General features: G+C 42.1%; 1 protein-coding gene across 1 annotated transcript; it reads right to left on the reverse strand.

The window, feature by feature from the left end:
* Positions 1-1212: 1212 nt before the first annotated feature.
* hspb6 (heat shock protein, alpha-crystallin-related, b6) lies at positions 1213-15508 on the reverse strand. The gene is made up of 4 exons (XM_080768499.1): positions 15486-15508; positions 6335-6502; positions 3023-3145; positions 1213-1780 (listed from the first exon to the last, which is right to left on the reverse strand). The coding sequence occupies exons 2-4, from the start codon at positions 6497-6499 to the stop codon at positions 1394-1396; spliced, it is 675 nt and encodes a 224-aa protein (XP_080624625.1). The 5' UTR covers positions 6500-6502; positions 15486-15508; the 3' UTR covers positions 1213-1393.
* Between the last annotated feature and the right edge of the window lie 863 nt (positions 15509-16371).

Genomic DNA, 16371 nt, shown 5'->3' on the forward strand with positions numbered 1-16371 from the left:
CAAAGATGCATGTGAAGGGGGGGGGGCCTTGGAGCTTCAGTGCCCTGGGGCCCTCAGGAGGTGTTCATCTGGCCCTGTAGTCACCAGCTCATTTCCATTGGTTCGACGTTGATTCCATTTAGACGTGAGGCCAATTCTAAAAGCATGACCTATACCTACCTTTGACCTACCTACCTTTGACCTATGACCTACCTACCTTTGACCTACCTACCTTTCTGAAAACGTTCAAACTACTAATAATCGCTATCAACGGCTAATGAGACACAGCGGGTGGTTGAAATTGAAAGGATTGAAAGGTATAACACACACACACACACACACTCAAATATTCAACATTTCTCAAAAATGTGCTTTGAGCTTTGTAGATTTTCACTACATATGATGCTCTCATATGACATTAATATGACATAGGGCATTCAAATTAATGAAAAAACCCAAAATGAAAAAAATAAAAGATGAAATATGTAAATACAAGGTTTCTGCCCGGCAGACACAATAGAGCGTCGCAGTCCCTCCCCCTTTCAGAACAACGAGTGGCCCAGGAAATGAATCCCAATGCATTTTGTCCCAAAGGCATTTCTTAATTTATTTATATAAAGACCTTTTAAGCGGGCCACAGTGTTCTGTCTGTGTTGCAGTCAGAGTACAGTTGGTCTGCAGAACAAGTCAAGAAGAACACACAGTGACACAATCAAGATGTCTGGCTCGAGGCGGCTCGATCGGCGTGTGGCGTTGGAGGTGGTGTGGAGGAGGAGGCAATTCAATTCAATTCAAAGGGCTTTATTGGCATGAGAAAACATACGTTTACATTGCCAAAGCAGAAAGAACAATACAGCAATACAGCAATACAATCAAAACAAAAATTATGTACATTTGAAGGTCAGAATCTTCAATAGATCGACTTCTATGTACCAAGGTCACTCGATGCAGGTATAGTGCAGGAATATACACAATGATTAGTCTTTAGGGTGGTTGTGTTCCATTTGATATCCTTCTCCTATCACAGCAACTCACAAATCTTGCTGCTGTGTTTGCACATTGTTGTACTAATTCGCCCAGCAGATATGGGAGTTTTTTGTCATTGGTCATGTTTTCAAAATATCCGTGTGTGGTTGTAATCTGTGGGAAGTATGTGTCTCTGATGTCTTGGTACAATGGACAGATGGTTAGGAAGTGTAGCTCGGTTTCCACTTCATTTTGTGCGCAGTGGGTGCATAGTCTGTCTTCTCTCGGGATACAGGTCTGCCTATGACGGCCTTTCTCGATCGCAAGACTCATGTGCTCACTGAGTCTGTATACCTAGTTAAGATGTTTCTTTGTTTTAGGGTCGGTCACGGTGCTCAGGTATTCTGCCACTGTGTATTCTCTGTTTAGGGCCAGGTAGCATTCTAGTTTACTCTGCTTTTGTGTTGCTTCCTTCCAATGAGGCTCCGGGGTGTGATGGAGGAGGAGGAGTGGTGGAGGAGGAGGCACCGGGGTGTGATGGTGTCGGACAAGGTGCTGCAGGGTCCTTGCTGCAGGCCTGCAGCTGCAGCGGCGGAGCGGAGGGACAAGGTGCTGCAGTGCGGTCCTTGCTGCAGGCCTGCAGCTGCAGCGGCGGAGCGGAGAGACAAGGTGCTGCAGTGTGGTCCTTGCTGCAGGCCTGCAGCTGCAGCAGCGGAGCGGAGATGACCAGGATGCCTTCCGGAGACACGGCTGACTCCAGGGCCAGCGAGTCGACTCCCTCTGGGATGCGATAGCGACGGTTGAACTGCCTGGTGATCACACCGGGACCGTCCCTCTGGACGGACAGACAGACAGACAGACAGACAGACAGACAGACAGACTTTTTGTGAAGCCACAAGGAAATCGGGATTTCCTGAAAGTTCATATAATGGCCTGTTGTGGCGCTGTCATTGGACCCAGAAAAACCCATATCCCCATAGAGGTCCATGTATTTTGGCCCAACTTCACCTAGACTGTATTACCTTAATAAACATGGTCATGAATACTTTCTGCTTCCAGTCACTAGTTTAAAGTCTCATTTCTAATGTCATAATATTCTTTTTGGAAAGTTATGGTCCCATTTATTAAAAAAATGACTGCAACTCTCTATACTAAGTGTCTGGCCCGAAACACATGAACGCGCTGCCGTTGAACGCGCACGAGCGTGCGTCCGTCGTGAACGTGCACAATGATAGTCAACGGACCAGCGCGTTCATGTGTTTGGGGCCCACGCTGCAATACCATATTCGGCCACTAATATGTCCATTTCGCCTCAGGGTTTCCTCTGGGTGCCGTCTCTATAGAGCGTCGCAGTCCCGCCCCCTTTCAGAACAACGAGTGGAAATGAATCCCAATGCATTTGTCCCATAGGCATTTCAAAACGTATTTATTTAACCCATTGACGCCTGGTGCAACGTATACGTTGTTCTACCCTTGATGCCGGCCGCGCTCTCTGTGTCTCATCAGCTATTGCTATACATGTAGCAACATAACTATTTTTTTTTTAAATCATCAGAATTTGAAGGTTTTCAGAAACGTTAGGTCAGGCCCTAGAAGGCGTTCCCAGATTCGGCCTCAGGCGTCGTACGAAGCCAACTCTTGTCGTGACAAATCATGACAACACACACAATATTTTGGACCAAACAAATAATTACAAAGAAGAAAAACAAAAAAAAAAAGTGTTGTAAGCTGCCGTTTTTTTCTACTTTTTAATTCCTTTGTTTGGCCCGTAAAATTGTGTTTGTTGTCATGATTTGTCACGACAAGAGTTGGCTTTGTCCGCGGCGTATAAACGTCTTTAAATAAATACTTTCTGAAAAGTCTATGAGGAAAATTAACTGGGATTTATTTCCCGGGTCTCTCGAGGGGGGGGGGACTCTGGGAGGGGGGACTGGGACGCTCTCTATTAATATATACTCTAAGGCGCACACACACACACACACACACACACACACACACACACACGCACGCACGCACGCACGCACGCACGCACGCACGCACGCACGCACACGCACACACCACACACACACACACTAACCTTTGTCTCTTGGTGTTTTCCTTGAACCTCCACAAAGTCTCCGGTCACTTTGACCAGCAGCTCCTCTGGTCTGAACAGTCTCACATCCACCTGAACTGTAAACCCCCTGCTGTCACAGTCCACCTGGAAACATGATGTATAGATCTACTATTAACCCCCTGCTGTCACAGTCCACCTGGAAACATGACGTATAGATCTACTATTAACCCCCTGCTGTCACAGTCCACCTGGAAACATGACATATAGATCTACTATTAACCCCCTGCTGTCACAGTCCACCTGGAAACATGACATATAGATCTACTATTAACCCCCTGCTGTCTCAGTCCACCTGGAAACATGACGTATAGATCTACTATTAACCCCCTGCTGTCACAGTCCACCTGGAAACATGACATATAGATCTACTATTAACCCCCTGCTGTCACAGTCCACCTGGAAACATGACATATAGATCTACTATTAACCCCCTGCTGTCTCAGTCCACCTGGAAACATGACATATAGATCTACTATTAACCCCCTGCTGTCACAGTCCACCTGGAAACATGATGTATATATATCTACTATTAACCCCCTGCTGTCTCAGTCCACCTGGAAACATGACATATAGATCTACTATTAACCCCCTGCTGTCACAGTCCACCTGGAAACATGACATATAGATCTACTATTAACGCCCTGCTGTCACAGTCCACCTGGAAACATGATGTATAGATCTACTATTAACCCCCTGCTGTCACAGTCCACCTGGAAACATGACATATAGATCTACTATTAACCCCCTGCTGTCACAGTCCACCTGGAAACATGACGTATAGATCTACTATTAACCCCCTGCTGTCACAGTCCACCTGGAAACATGATGTATAGATCTACTATTAACCCCCTGCTGTCACAGTCCACCTGGAAACATGACATATATATATATATATATATATCTACTATTAACCCATTTAGGCCTGATGTCGAAATAAAATAAAAAAAGGTTTCCTAATCATGACAATTTTCTGAATGATTTTAGGCACATTTTAACGATTTTTCAAAAATAGCAGACCTACAAGCTCATAGCACGCCACTCGGTATGCCGAGTGTTTTTCCTAATATTGTTTTTAATTGTTTTATCGACCTGTTATTTTTCTTCATGTTTTATTGTCTCTGATGTTTTGATGCTTTGTTGTTTTGATGGGTTTTTTTTTATTACTGTTTTATAACCTGTCTGTAAATCACTTTGTAACTATATGTTTGGAAAGGCGCTATACAAATAAAATGCATTAATTCATTCATTCACCCATTCACACACACATTCACACACCGATGGCGGCGGAAACCATGCAAGGCACCAACCAGCACATCAGGAGCAATTAGGAGGTTCAGTGTCTTGCTCAAGGACACTTCCACACTAACTCTGGGGGAGCCCACAGGGTTCGAACTGGCAACCGTGCGGTTACCATCCAGCCACTCGACCCCTTTAGGAATCATATCTGTCATAATAGTGAACATCATAGTAACTAAACTAAAGTTTAGCAAGCAATGGCAGCAACGGTGGAAAGTAAGTACATTTACCTAACTAAATACGATTTTGAGGTAGGCTATATATTTGTACTTAACTTGAGTATTCACAATTTCCAGTACTTTTACTTATACTCCACTACATGTCAGAGTCAAATATTGTATTTTCACTCCACTACAATTATTTGAAAACGTGAGTTACTGTAGTTACTTTGTATATTTTGATGATTATAACAAAACATACATTAACCACTTCAGCCCTGTATGCATTAAATGGGGCATTCTGCATGTTGAGAGCTTACTGTACTTTTGACACGTATACAGATACTGTACTAAAACTCTAGTAAGTATAATTTTGTAATTTCCGGGACTTTTAATTGTAACAGATCATTCCTAAATTGCAGTATTAATAATTTTAAAGTAATAATAATAAAGTATACATAGTAATAGATATACATGTAGTCATATAGTTTAGTGAACATGGTTACATATAGTTTAGTGCAGGGGTAGGCACCAGTGCCAACATTGGCACAAAGGAGGGTGATCACTGGCACACTGGCAAGTGTGTGAGAGAGTATTTTTGGTTTTAAATAAACTATTTAAACTTGTGTAAATTACATCCTCCATCCTACATTCATTAAAACTGAACTCTGTTATTGCCCTGAGTCTAATGATCATTATAACAACGTGAAAGAAAATATTTAAAAAGAAGGAAAAACTTTATATTTAAAAAAATATGTTGAACATTTTCACGTGGTGTCATTAAAATGAATTAATGTTTATATGGCACACTGACGATCTAGAAAATAAAAAACATGGCACTGAATTTAAAAAAGGTTGCAGACCCCTGGTTTAGTGAACATACATATAGTTTAGTGAACATGCATATAGTTTAGTGAACATATAGTTTAGTGAACATAGGTTACATATAGGTTCACATATAGTTTAGTGAACATATAGTTTAGTGAACATAGGTTACATATAGGTTCACATATAGTTTAGTGAACATATAGTTTAGTGAACATAGGTTACATATAGGTTCACATATAGTTTAGTGAACATGCATATAGTTTAGTGAACATATAGTTTAGTGAACATAGGTTACATATAGGTTCACATATAGTTTAGTGAACATGCATATAGTTTAGTGAACATATGGTTTAGTTATACTTTAGTGAACATATAGTTTAGTGAACATACATAATTATAGTTTAGTGAATAATAACATAGGTAAAATATAGTTTAGTGAACATACATATAGTTTAGTGAACATATAGTTTAGTGAACATATGTTACATATAGGTTCACATATAGTTTAGTGAACATACATATAGTTTAGTGAACATATGGTTTAGTTATACTTTAGTGAACATATAGTTTAGTGAACATACATAATTATAGTTTAGTGAATAATAACATAGGTAAAATATAGTTTAGTGAACATACATATAGTTTAGTGAACATATAGTTTAGTGAACATAGGTTACATATAGTTTAGTGAACATACATGTAGTTTAGTGAACATATAGTTTAGTTATAGTTTAGTGAACATATAGTTTAGTGAACATGCATGTAGTTTAGTGAACATATACATACTGTATATACATGCTATAGTAGGTAAACCAGGCAGCCGGTGCCTACCTGCGTGGAGCTGAGTTTAGTGAACATATAGGTTACATATATACATGCTATAGTAGGTAAACAGGGCAGCCGGTGCCTACCTGCGTGGAGCTGAGTTTAGTGAACATATAGGTTACATATATACATGCTATAGTAGGTAAACAGGGCAGCCGGTGCCTACCTGCGTGGAGCTGAGGGAACAAGGCTGGGCGGAGTGCGGCGTCACCAGCTGGTTCCAGCCACACTGAGCTCCGTACACAGCGTTGAGCCGCGGCAGGAGAGGCGGCAGGACCTTCTCCCAGGGGATGCCACAGGCAGGCAGGCTGGCCGGGAGGATGAAGTCCATGGTCTGGAGAGAGGGGAGAGAGAGAGGGGGCCGATCTGCACCGTCTGGAGAGAGAGAGGGGCTCGATCTGCACCGTCTGGAGAGAGGAGAGGGGCTCGATCTGCACCGTCTGGAGAGAGAGGGGCCCGATCTGCACCGTCTGGAGAGAGGAGAGAGAGAGGGGCCCGATCTGCACCGTCTGGAGAGAGGAGAGAGAGAGGGGCCCGATCTGCACCGTCTGGAGAGAGAGAGGGGCTCGATCTGCACCGGAGATATATGAAGTTCAATTAGAAGACAATGGAGGAGTGGATGGAGGGCTGTAGAGTTGAGTCTACAGCGTGTCAGACAGACAGACAGACAGACTGACAGACTGACTGTAGCTGAAGAAGTCCACAAGGTTTCTATAGGCTACACCTCAGTGAGAGAGAGACGTGTTTTATCCGCTCTGTGCCGAACAGTGTCTGGGAAGGAAATCTGACCCTCCTCTCTCTCTCTCTGTCGCTCTCCTTCTCCCCCTTCTCTCTCTCTCTCTCCCTCCCCTCCTCTCTTCCCCCCTCTCTCTCTCCCTCTCTCTCCCTCCTCCTCTCTCCCTCCCACTTCTCTCTCCCTCCCTCTCCTCTCTTCCCCCCTCTCTCCCTCCTCCTCTCTCCCTCCCACTCCTCTCTCTCTCCCTCCCCCCTCTCCTCTCTCTCCTCCCTCTCTCTCCCCCATCTCCCCCTCTCCTCCCCCCCCTCTCCCTCCCCCCTCTCCTCTCCCCTTCTCCTCTCTGTGTCAGAGGTTCAGGTCTGTGTTGTTGTGTACATACACACCATAGTTACATAACACAGAGGGAATGCATGGGGCACCTTCATTGTCTTGTGTAATCGTCATAATAATAATAATAATAATAATAACACTAATACATAAGTACCCTTGGGGGGGGGGGGGGGGGGCATTGCTGGGACGTTAGATGGAAGCACACAGCTGCCCCGTGTCAGTTCGTTCGTTATATTAACGTGAGGAATGCAGCCTCGTCGTTGCCGTGTTGAAAGGCATGTTAGAAATACCACAGCATGCACGGAGATAAAGAAAACCTACATTTAACATGTTAGAAATACCACAGCGTGCACGGAGATAAAGAAAACATACATTTAACATGTTAGAAATACCACAGCATGCACGGAGATAAAGAAAACCTACATTTAACATGTTAGAAATACCACAGCATGCACGGAGATAAAGAAAACCTACATTTAACATGTTAGAAATACCACAGCGTGCACGGCGATAAAGAAAACCTACATTTAACATGTTAGAAATACCACAGCATGCACGGAGATAAAGAAAACCTACATTTAACATGTTAGAAATACCACAGCGTGCACGGAGATAAAGAAAACCTACATTTAACATGTTAGAAATACCACAGCATGCACGGAGATAAAGAAAACCTACATTTAACATGTTAGAAATACCACAGCGTGCACGGCGATAAAGAAAACCTACATTTAACATGTTAGAAATACCACAGCGTGCACGGCGATAAAGAAAACCTACATTTAACATGTTAGAAATACCACAGCGTGCACGGCGATAAAGAAAACCTACATTTAACATGTTAGAAATACCACAGCGTGCACGGAGATAAAGAAAACCTACATTTAACATGTTAGAAATACCACAGCGTGCACGGAGATAAAGAAAACCTACATTTAACATGTTAGAAATACCACAGCGTGCACGGCGATAAAGAAAACCTACATTTAACATGTTAGAAATACCACAGCGTGCACGGCGATAAAGAAAACCTACATTTAACATGTTAGAAATACCACAGCATGCACGGAGATAAAGAAAACATACATTTAACATGTTAGAAATACCACAGCATGCACGGAGATAAAGAAAACCTACATTTAACATGTTAGAAATACCACAGCGTGCACGGAGATAAAGAGAACCTACATTTAACATGTTAGAAATACCACAGCGTGCACGGCGATAAAGAAAACCTACATTTAACATGTTAGAAATACCACAGCGTGCACGGAGATAAAGAGAACCTACATTTAACATGTTAGAAATACCACAGCGTGCACGGAGATAAAGAAAACCTACATTTAACATGTTAGAAATACCACAGCGTGCATGGAGATAAAGAGAACCTACATTTAACATGTTAGAAATACCACAGCGTGCACGGAGATAAAGAAAACCTACATTTAACATGTTAGAAATACCACAGCATGCACGGCGATAAAGAAAACCTACATTTAACATGTTAGAAATACCACAGCGTGCACGGAGATAAAGAAAACCTACATTTAACATGTTAGAAATACCACAGCGTGCACGGCGATAAAGAAAACCTACATTTAACATGTTAGAAATACCACAGCGTGCACGGCGATAAAGAAAACCTACATTTAACATGTTAGAAATACCACAGCGTGCACGGAGATAAAGAAAACCTACATTTAACATGTTAGAAATACCACAGCGTGCACGGAGATAAAGAAAACCTACATTTAACATGTTAGAAATACCACAGCGTGCACGGCGATAAAGAAAACCTACATTTAACATGTTAGAAATACCACAGCGTGCACGGCGATAAAGAAAACCTACATTTAACATGTTAGAAATACCACAGCATGCACGGAGATAAAGAAAACATACATTTAACATGTTAGAAATACCACAGCATGCACGGAGATAAAGAAAACCTACATTTAACATGTTAGAAATACCACAGCGTGCACGGAGATAAAGAGAACCTACATTTAACATGTTAGAAATACCACAGCGTGCACGGAGATAAAGAAAACCTACATTTAACATGTTAGAAATACCACAGCGTGCACGGAGATAAAGAGAACCTACATTTAACATGTTAGAAATACCACAGCGTGCACGGCGATAAAGAAAACCTACATTTAACATGTTAGAAATACCACAGCGTGCACGGAGATAAAGAGAACCTACATTTAACATGTTAGAAATACCACAGCGTGCACGGAGATAAAGAAAACCTACATTTAACATGTTAGAAATACCACAGCGTGCACGGAGATAAAGAGAACGTACATTTAACATGTTAGAAATACCACAGCGTGCACGGAGATAAAGAAAACCTACATTTAACATGTTAGAAATACCACAGCATGCACGGAGATAAAGAGAACCTACATTTAACATGTTAGAAATACCACAGCGTGCACGGAGATAAAGAAAACCTACATTTAACATGTTAGAAATACCACAGCATGCACGGAGATAAAGAGAACCTACATTTAACATGTTAGAAATACCACAGCATGCACGGCGATAAAGAAAACCTACATTTAACATGTTAGAAATAGCACAGCGTGCACGGAGATAAAGAGAACCTACATTTAACATGTTAGAAATACCACAGCGTGCACGGAGATAAAGAAAACCTACATTTAACATGTTAGAAATACCACAGCGTGCACGGAGATAAAGAAAACCTACATTTAACATGTTAGAAATACCACAGCGTGCACGGAGATAAAGAAAACCTACATTTAACATGTTAGAAATACCACAGCGTGCACGGAGATAAAGAAAACCTACATTTAACATGTTAGAAATACCACAGCGTGCACGGAGATAAAGAAAACCTACATTTAACATGTTAGAAATACCACAGCGTGCACGGAGATAAAGAAAACCTACATTTAACATGTTAGAAATACCACAGCGTGCACGGAGATAAAGAAAACCTACATTTAACATGTTAGAAATACCACAGCGTGCACGGAGATAAAGAAAACCTACATTTAACATGTTAGAAATACCACAGCGTGCACGGAGATAAAGAAAACCTACATTTAACATGTTAGAAATACCACAGCGTGCACGGAGATAAAGAAAACCTACATTTAACATGTTAGAAATACCACAGCATGCACGGAGATAAAGAGAACCTACATTTAACATGTTAGAAATACCACAGCGTGCACGGCGATAAAGAAAACCTACATTTAACATGTTAGAAATACCACAGCGTGCACGGAGATAAAGAAAACCTACATTTAACATGTTAGAAATACCACAGCATGCACGGCGATAAAGAAAACCTACATTTAACATGTTAGAAATACCACAGCATGCACGGAGATAAAGAGAACCTACATTTAACATGTTAGAAATAGCACAGCGTGCACGGAGATAAAGAAAACATACATTTAACATGTTAGAAATAGCACAGCGTGCACGGAGATAAAGAAAACCTACATTTAACATGTTAGAAATAGCACATCGTGCACGGCGATAAAGAAAACCTACATTTAACATGTTAGAAATACCACAGCGTGCACGGAGATAAAGAAAACATACATTTAACATGTTAGAAATACCACAGCGTGCACGGAGATAAAGAAAACCTACATTTAACATACAATGGACATTGTATGGCCTATATTATTTGGCACATGCACTGGCTGTCAGCGAATACGACAACGATGAAAACATCATTCGATGGTAATTAATTCACATAAAATGCATAAGTGCACCCATACGGACGGCTGCAATTCCAAACTGGCTCCCGGTAAAAATCTGAACCCCCCCCCCCCCCCCTCCCCCACCCCTTTTCACCGCCTTCATGATGATGATGATGATTTCCTGTTTATTTTTGCCTATATAGACATGTGTATTTGTATACGTCTCTAAATGTTAGGATGAATTGAACATGGTGGACCCTCTTGTAAACAAGTCTAGTGCGGAATGATGATAAGAGCGCCCCTCACTTCACACGGGTGTGATTTTTGGTGGTTACGTGCAGGTTATATTTGACTTTTTTGCGTATTTTCCTCCATTCTTCCCTTAATTTTATCTTCTTTATCTTTTCAAAACGTATTTATTTAAAAGACCTTCTAAGCGTCGTACGAAGACAACTCGAGTCGTGACAAATCACGACAACACACACAATATTTTGGACCAAACAAATATTAACAAAGAAAGAAAAAAACAACAAAAGTGTCGTATAACCCGACGTTTTTTTCTTTCCCTACTTTCTAATTCTTTGTTTTGGCACCGAAGAATTGTGTTATGATTTGTCACGACGACAAGAGTTAATTGGTTTTGTCCAGCGGCGTAAAAACGTCTTTAAATAAATATGTTCGGGAAAAGTCTATGAGGGAAAATGAACGGCGATTTATTTATTTTCCGGGTCTCTCGAGGGGGCGGGACTGCGACGCTCTATACCAGCGGGTATGTGTGCTGTGGGTCGGTTGCGTACTGTACTGTACTGTACTGTACTGTAAGTGTGTTAAAGGAGAATTCCATGCTAGAAGGCTTTCTTACCTTTCTTTGTATTCGTTACGTCCCCACTTAACGAACTTATGGAACTTATTTCCATCAAAATAAGTAGTAAAGTGTGCCGCTTGGGATATTATTTACATTTTGAAGAAAGGATATATACAAAGAATATATAATTTTGAGCGATGGAAATAAGGGAATTAGCACAACACCCCATATAGCCCCATTCAATTCAATGCAATTCATTGAGGGCTTATGGTAGGGGAAATAGCCAATAAGGAGCTTTTGCACAAAATATGAAAATAACACCTGGACCTCTTTGGTGGGGACGTAACGACTACAAAGAAAGGTAAGAAAGCCTTCTAGTATGGAATCCTTTAAGTATGTGTGTACTGTACTGTACTGTACTGTACTGTACGTGTGTTAAGTATGCGTGCTGAAAGCCAGCAGGCTGCTGTTAAGTAAGCTCTCCTTCTATAACTACATGATGATGCTGTCTAGGACGAACTCGTCCAAAAATACACCCCGAAGAGGCGACGACTGACCCCGAGGGGTTAATGGCAGCCAGACTGTGACACAACGTTCACATGCCTGTGCACACGTGTGTGTGTGTGTGTGTGTAGACTGAGACACATGGCAGCTTGTTGTAAACGGAGACAGATTGATACACGCATCCTTCCCTCTTCTTAGGTATGATAAGAGACTGGTTTTCCTCTTCTTAGGTATGAGAAGAGACTGGTTTCCCCTCTTCTTAGGTATGAGAAGAGACTGGTTTCCCTCTTCTTAGGTATTAGAAGAGACTGGTTTCCCTCTTCTTAGGTATTAGAAGAGACTGGTTTTCCCTCTTCTTAGGTATGAGAAGAGACTGGTTTCCCTCTTCTTAGGTATGAGAAGAGACTGGTTTTCCTCTTCTTAGGTATGAGAAGAGACTGGTTTCCCCTCTTCTTAGGTATGATAAGAGACTGGTTTCCCTCTTCTTAGGTATGAGAAGAGACTGGTTTCCCTCTTCTTAGGTATGATAAGAGACTGGTTTCCCTCTTCTTAGGTATGAGAAGAGACTGGTTTCCCTCTTCTTAGGTATGATAAGAGACTGGTTTCCCTCTTCTTAGGTATGATAAGAGACTGGTTTCCCTCTTCTTAGGTATGATAAGAGACTGGTTTCCCTCTTCTTAGGTATGATAAGAGACTGGTTTCCCTCTTCTTAGGTATGAGCAGAGACTGGTTTTCCTCTTCTTAGGTATGAGAAGAGACTGGTTTTCCCTCTTCTTAGGTATGAGAAGAGACTGGCTTTCCTCTTCTTAGGTATGAGAAGAGACTGGTTTTCCTCTTCTTAGGTATGAGCAGAGACTGGTTTTCCCTCTTCTTAGGTATGAGCAGAGACTGGTTTTCCTCTTCTTAGGTATGAGAAGAGACTGGTTTTCCTCTTCTTAGGTATGAGCAGAGACTGGTTTTCCCTCTTCTTAGGTATGAGAAGAGACTGGTTTCCCTCTTCTTAGGTATTAGAAGAGACTGGTTTTCCTCTTCTTAGGTATGAGAAGAGACTGGTTTCCCTCTTCTTAGGTATGAGAAGAGACTGGTTTCCCCTCTTCTTAGGTATGAGAAGAGACTGGTTTCCCTCTTCTTAGGTATGAGAAGAGACTGGTTTTCCTCTTCTTAGGTATGAGAAGAGACTGGTTTTCCTCTTCTTAGGTATGAGAAGAGACTGGTTTTCCTCTTCTTAGGTATGAGAAGAGACTGGTTTTCCTCTTCTTAGGTATGAGAAGAGACTGGTTTTCCCTCTTCTTAGGTATGAGAAGAGACTGGTTTCCCTCTTCTTAGGTATGAGAAGAGACTGGTTTCCCTCTTAGGTATGAGAAGAGACTGGTTTTCCCTCTTCTTAGGTATGAGAAGAGACTGGTTTTCCCTCTTCTTAGGTATGAGAAGAGACTGGTTTCCCTCTTCTTAGGTATGAGAAGAGACTGGTTTCCCTCTTCTTAGGTATGAGAAGAGACTGGTTTTCCCTCTTCTTAGATATGAGAAGAGACTGGTTTTCCTCTTCTTAGGTATGAGAAGCGTAGCGATACTATAAATCACATCTGCCTCCAGGGGTGAGATGCATCGCAAAAAAGGCAGATGAAAGCTGGCTGTGGCGAGACTAGCATTCCACAGGGTTTGGAGCAGCTTTGCCCCCCCCCCCAGGGTCTGGTACTTGGTGTTCTTTGGGGACCTCTTTGTCTGTCCAACATGACAGACGAGCCTTATCTATGAGCCACAGGCTGACATGATCATCACCATCACCATCATCATCATCATCGCTCCACTTTCATAATAAAGTTCACCATGCATGAGGACATCGACGCGCAATGCGATATTCCTGGCTGGCATGCTGTCAGCTATACTCTGGGGACGATATGTCCTCCCTGTCCACACTGTGGGAGACGATATGTCCTCCATGTGTCCACACGGTTCAAATGAGAACACTGCCGCTATACTGTGGGGACGATAATGTCCTCCCTGTGTCCACACTGTGGGGACAATGTCGTCCCTGTGTGGACAATGGGCCCTATCTTGCACACACAACCCCTTACCCCCTTATCCCTAAACTTTTTGAGGGGTGCTAGCCCCTCCTATATACGCAGGTTTAATGTTTGTCTTTAGTTCAATGTTTGTTTTGTAAACGCCGTCGACAATGAAGGGAAAATGTACGTCATAATGTGTCGTTTACGTCATATCGTCTCTTATATTGTCCAATGGCGTTCATCATTACATCACCCAATCAACATAAGTTAGACTTTGATATATTGGCGCCCCTCACTTCACACGGGTGTGATTTTTTTCAGGAAATGAAGAATACCTTATATTTTGCATATACTCCCTCCTCAAAGTTGACTGTATTATTGTCAATCACTGTACGTGAGAGGGTGAGAGGTGGTGGAGTTAGCTGCTTTAGCAGACAGTTTGAGAGGGTGAGAGGAGAGGTGGTGGAGTTGGCTGCTTTAGCAGACAGTTTGAGAGGGTGAGAGGTGGTGGAGTTAGCTGCTTCAGCAGACAGTTTGAGAGGGTGAGAGGTGGTGGAGTTAGCTGCTCTAGCAGACAGTTTGAGAGGGTGAGAGGTGGTGGAGTTAGCTGCTTCAGCAGACAGTTTGAGAGGGTGAGAGGTGGTGGAGTTAGCTGCTCTAGCAGACAGTTTGAGAGGGTGAGAGGTGGTGGAGTTAGCTGCTTCAGCAGACAGTTTGAGAGGGTGAGAGGTGGTGGAGTTAGCTGCTTTAGCAGACAGTTTGAGAGGGTGAGAGGTGGTGGAGTTAGCTGCTTCAGCAGACAGTTTGAGAGGGTGAGAGGTGGTGGAGTTAGCTGCTTTAGCAGACAGTTTGAGAGGGTGAGAGGTGGTGGAGTTAGCTGCTTCAGCAGACAGTTTGAGAGGGTGAGAGGTGGTGGAGTTAGCTGCTTTAACAGACAGTTTGAGAGGGTGAGAGGTGGTGGAGTTAGCTGCTTCAGCAGACAGTTTGAGAGGGTGAGAGGTGGTGGAGTTAGCTGCTTCAGCAGACAGTTTGAGAGGGTGAGAGGTGGAGTTAGCTGCTTTAGCAGACAGTTTGAGAGGGTGAGAGGTGGTGGAGTTAGCTGCTTTAGCAGATAGTTTGAGGGTCCAATGGAGTCGAGAGGTTTTTTTTTTGTCCAAAGCGTTTGGTTCAATATTGCCGAAACAACACACAGACGGGTGTTCAATAGCACCGATTTATGCAAAACGTAATAAAAAATAATCAAAAACCTCAAGAATGGAGTTGGGTGGTTTCCTCCTGACAGCAACGGGCCGCAGACTTCCATCTGAACACATGTTGTATACCACCAGCGACTCCCAGAAGCAAAGATCCGAGTTAAAAACATTTGCTGGGAAATAATATATATATTCAAAGATCTGCACATGCACATTTTCACGATTTTTCAAAAAATATCTACAAAGCTATGATGAGTTTGTAACGTTCAATAGCGGTTAAAAGCTCTGAGACAATCATGTCTCATGATGAGTTTGTAACGTTCAATAGCGGTTAAAAGCTCTGAGACAATATGTCTCATGATGAGTTTGTAACGTTCAATAGCGGTTAAAAGCTCTGAGACAGTTATGTCTCATGATGAGTTTGTAACGTTCAATAGCAGTTAAAAGCTCTGAGACAATATGTCTCATGATGAGTTTGTAACGTTCAATAGCAGTTAAAAGCTCTGAGACAGTTATGTCTCATGATGAGTTTGTAACGTTCAATAGCAGTTAAAAGCTCTGAGACAATATGTCTCATGATGAGTTTGTAACGTTCAATAGCGGTTAAAAGCTCTGAGACAGTTATGTCTCAGAGCTAACAGAAAACAGCGAGGTTCCAAACAGAGCCATTTGTCCACTAGATAAACGTGTCAATATGGTTATAGGTTACAGGTTATAATCTAGTAGTAAGAGAAGTAGTCTAGAACACTATATTGCCCTGCAGGGTAAATACAGATTATATTATATTTAAAATCAGGAAAACATAGCTCACTATATTATCCACAAATGGCTCAACTGTAGAATAAAGGAGATGATGTTACCCTATTCATTACATGTCTTTTACATTGACATCCAGCCTTTCTGTTAAATAAACATTTATTTAACACACTCTTATATTTAA

The sequence above is a fragment of the Protomyctophum bolini genome, assembly GCF_963924005.1.
Source record: "Protomyctophum bolini genome assembly, chromosome: 7".
NCBI classification, from domain to species: domain Eukaryota; kingdom Metazoa; phylum Chordata; class Actinopteri; order Myctophiformes; family Myctophidae; genus Protomyctophum; species Protomyctophum bolini.

Bases quoted from the DNA above. Each gene is read 5' to 3' on its own strand.
- hspb6 (XM_080768499.1), bottom strand. From the start codon at position 6,499: ATGGACTTCATCCTCCCGGCCAGCCTGCCTGCCTGTGGCATCCCCTGG. The intron at 3,146-6,334 runs GTAGGCACCGGC...TCATGTTTCCAG, and splicing joins GTTCCCTCAGCTCCACGCAG to GTGGACTGTGACAGCAGGGG. The intron at 1,781-3,022 runs GTTAGTGTGTGT...CTGTCCGTCCAG, and splicing joins GAAAACACCAAGAGACAAAG to AGGGACGGTCCCGGTGTGAT.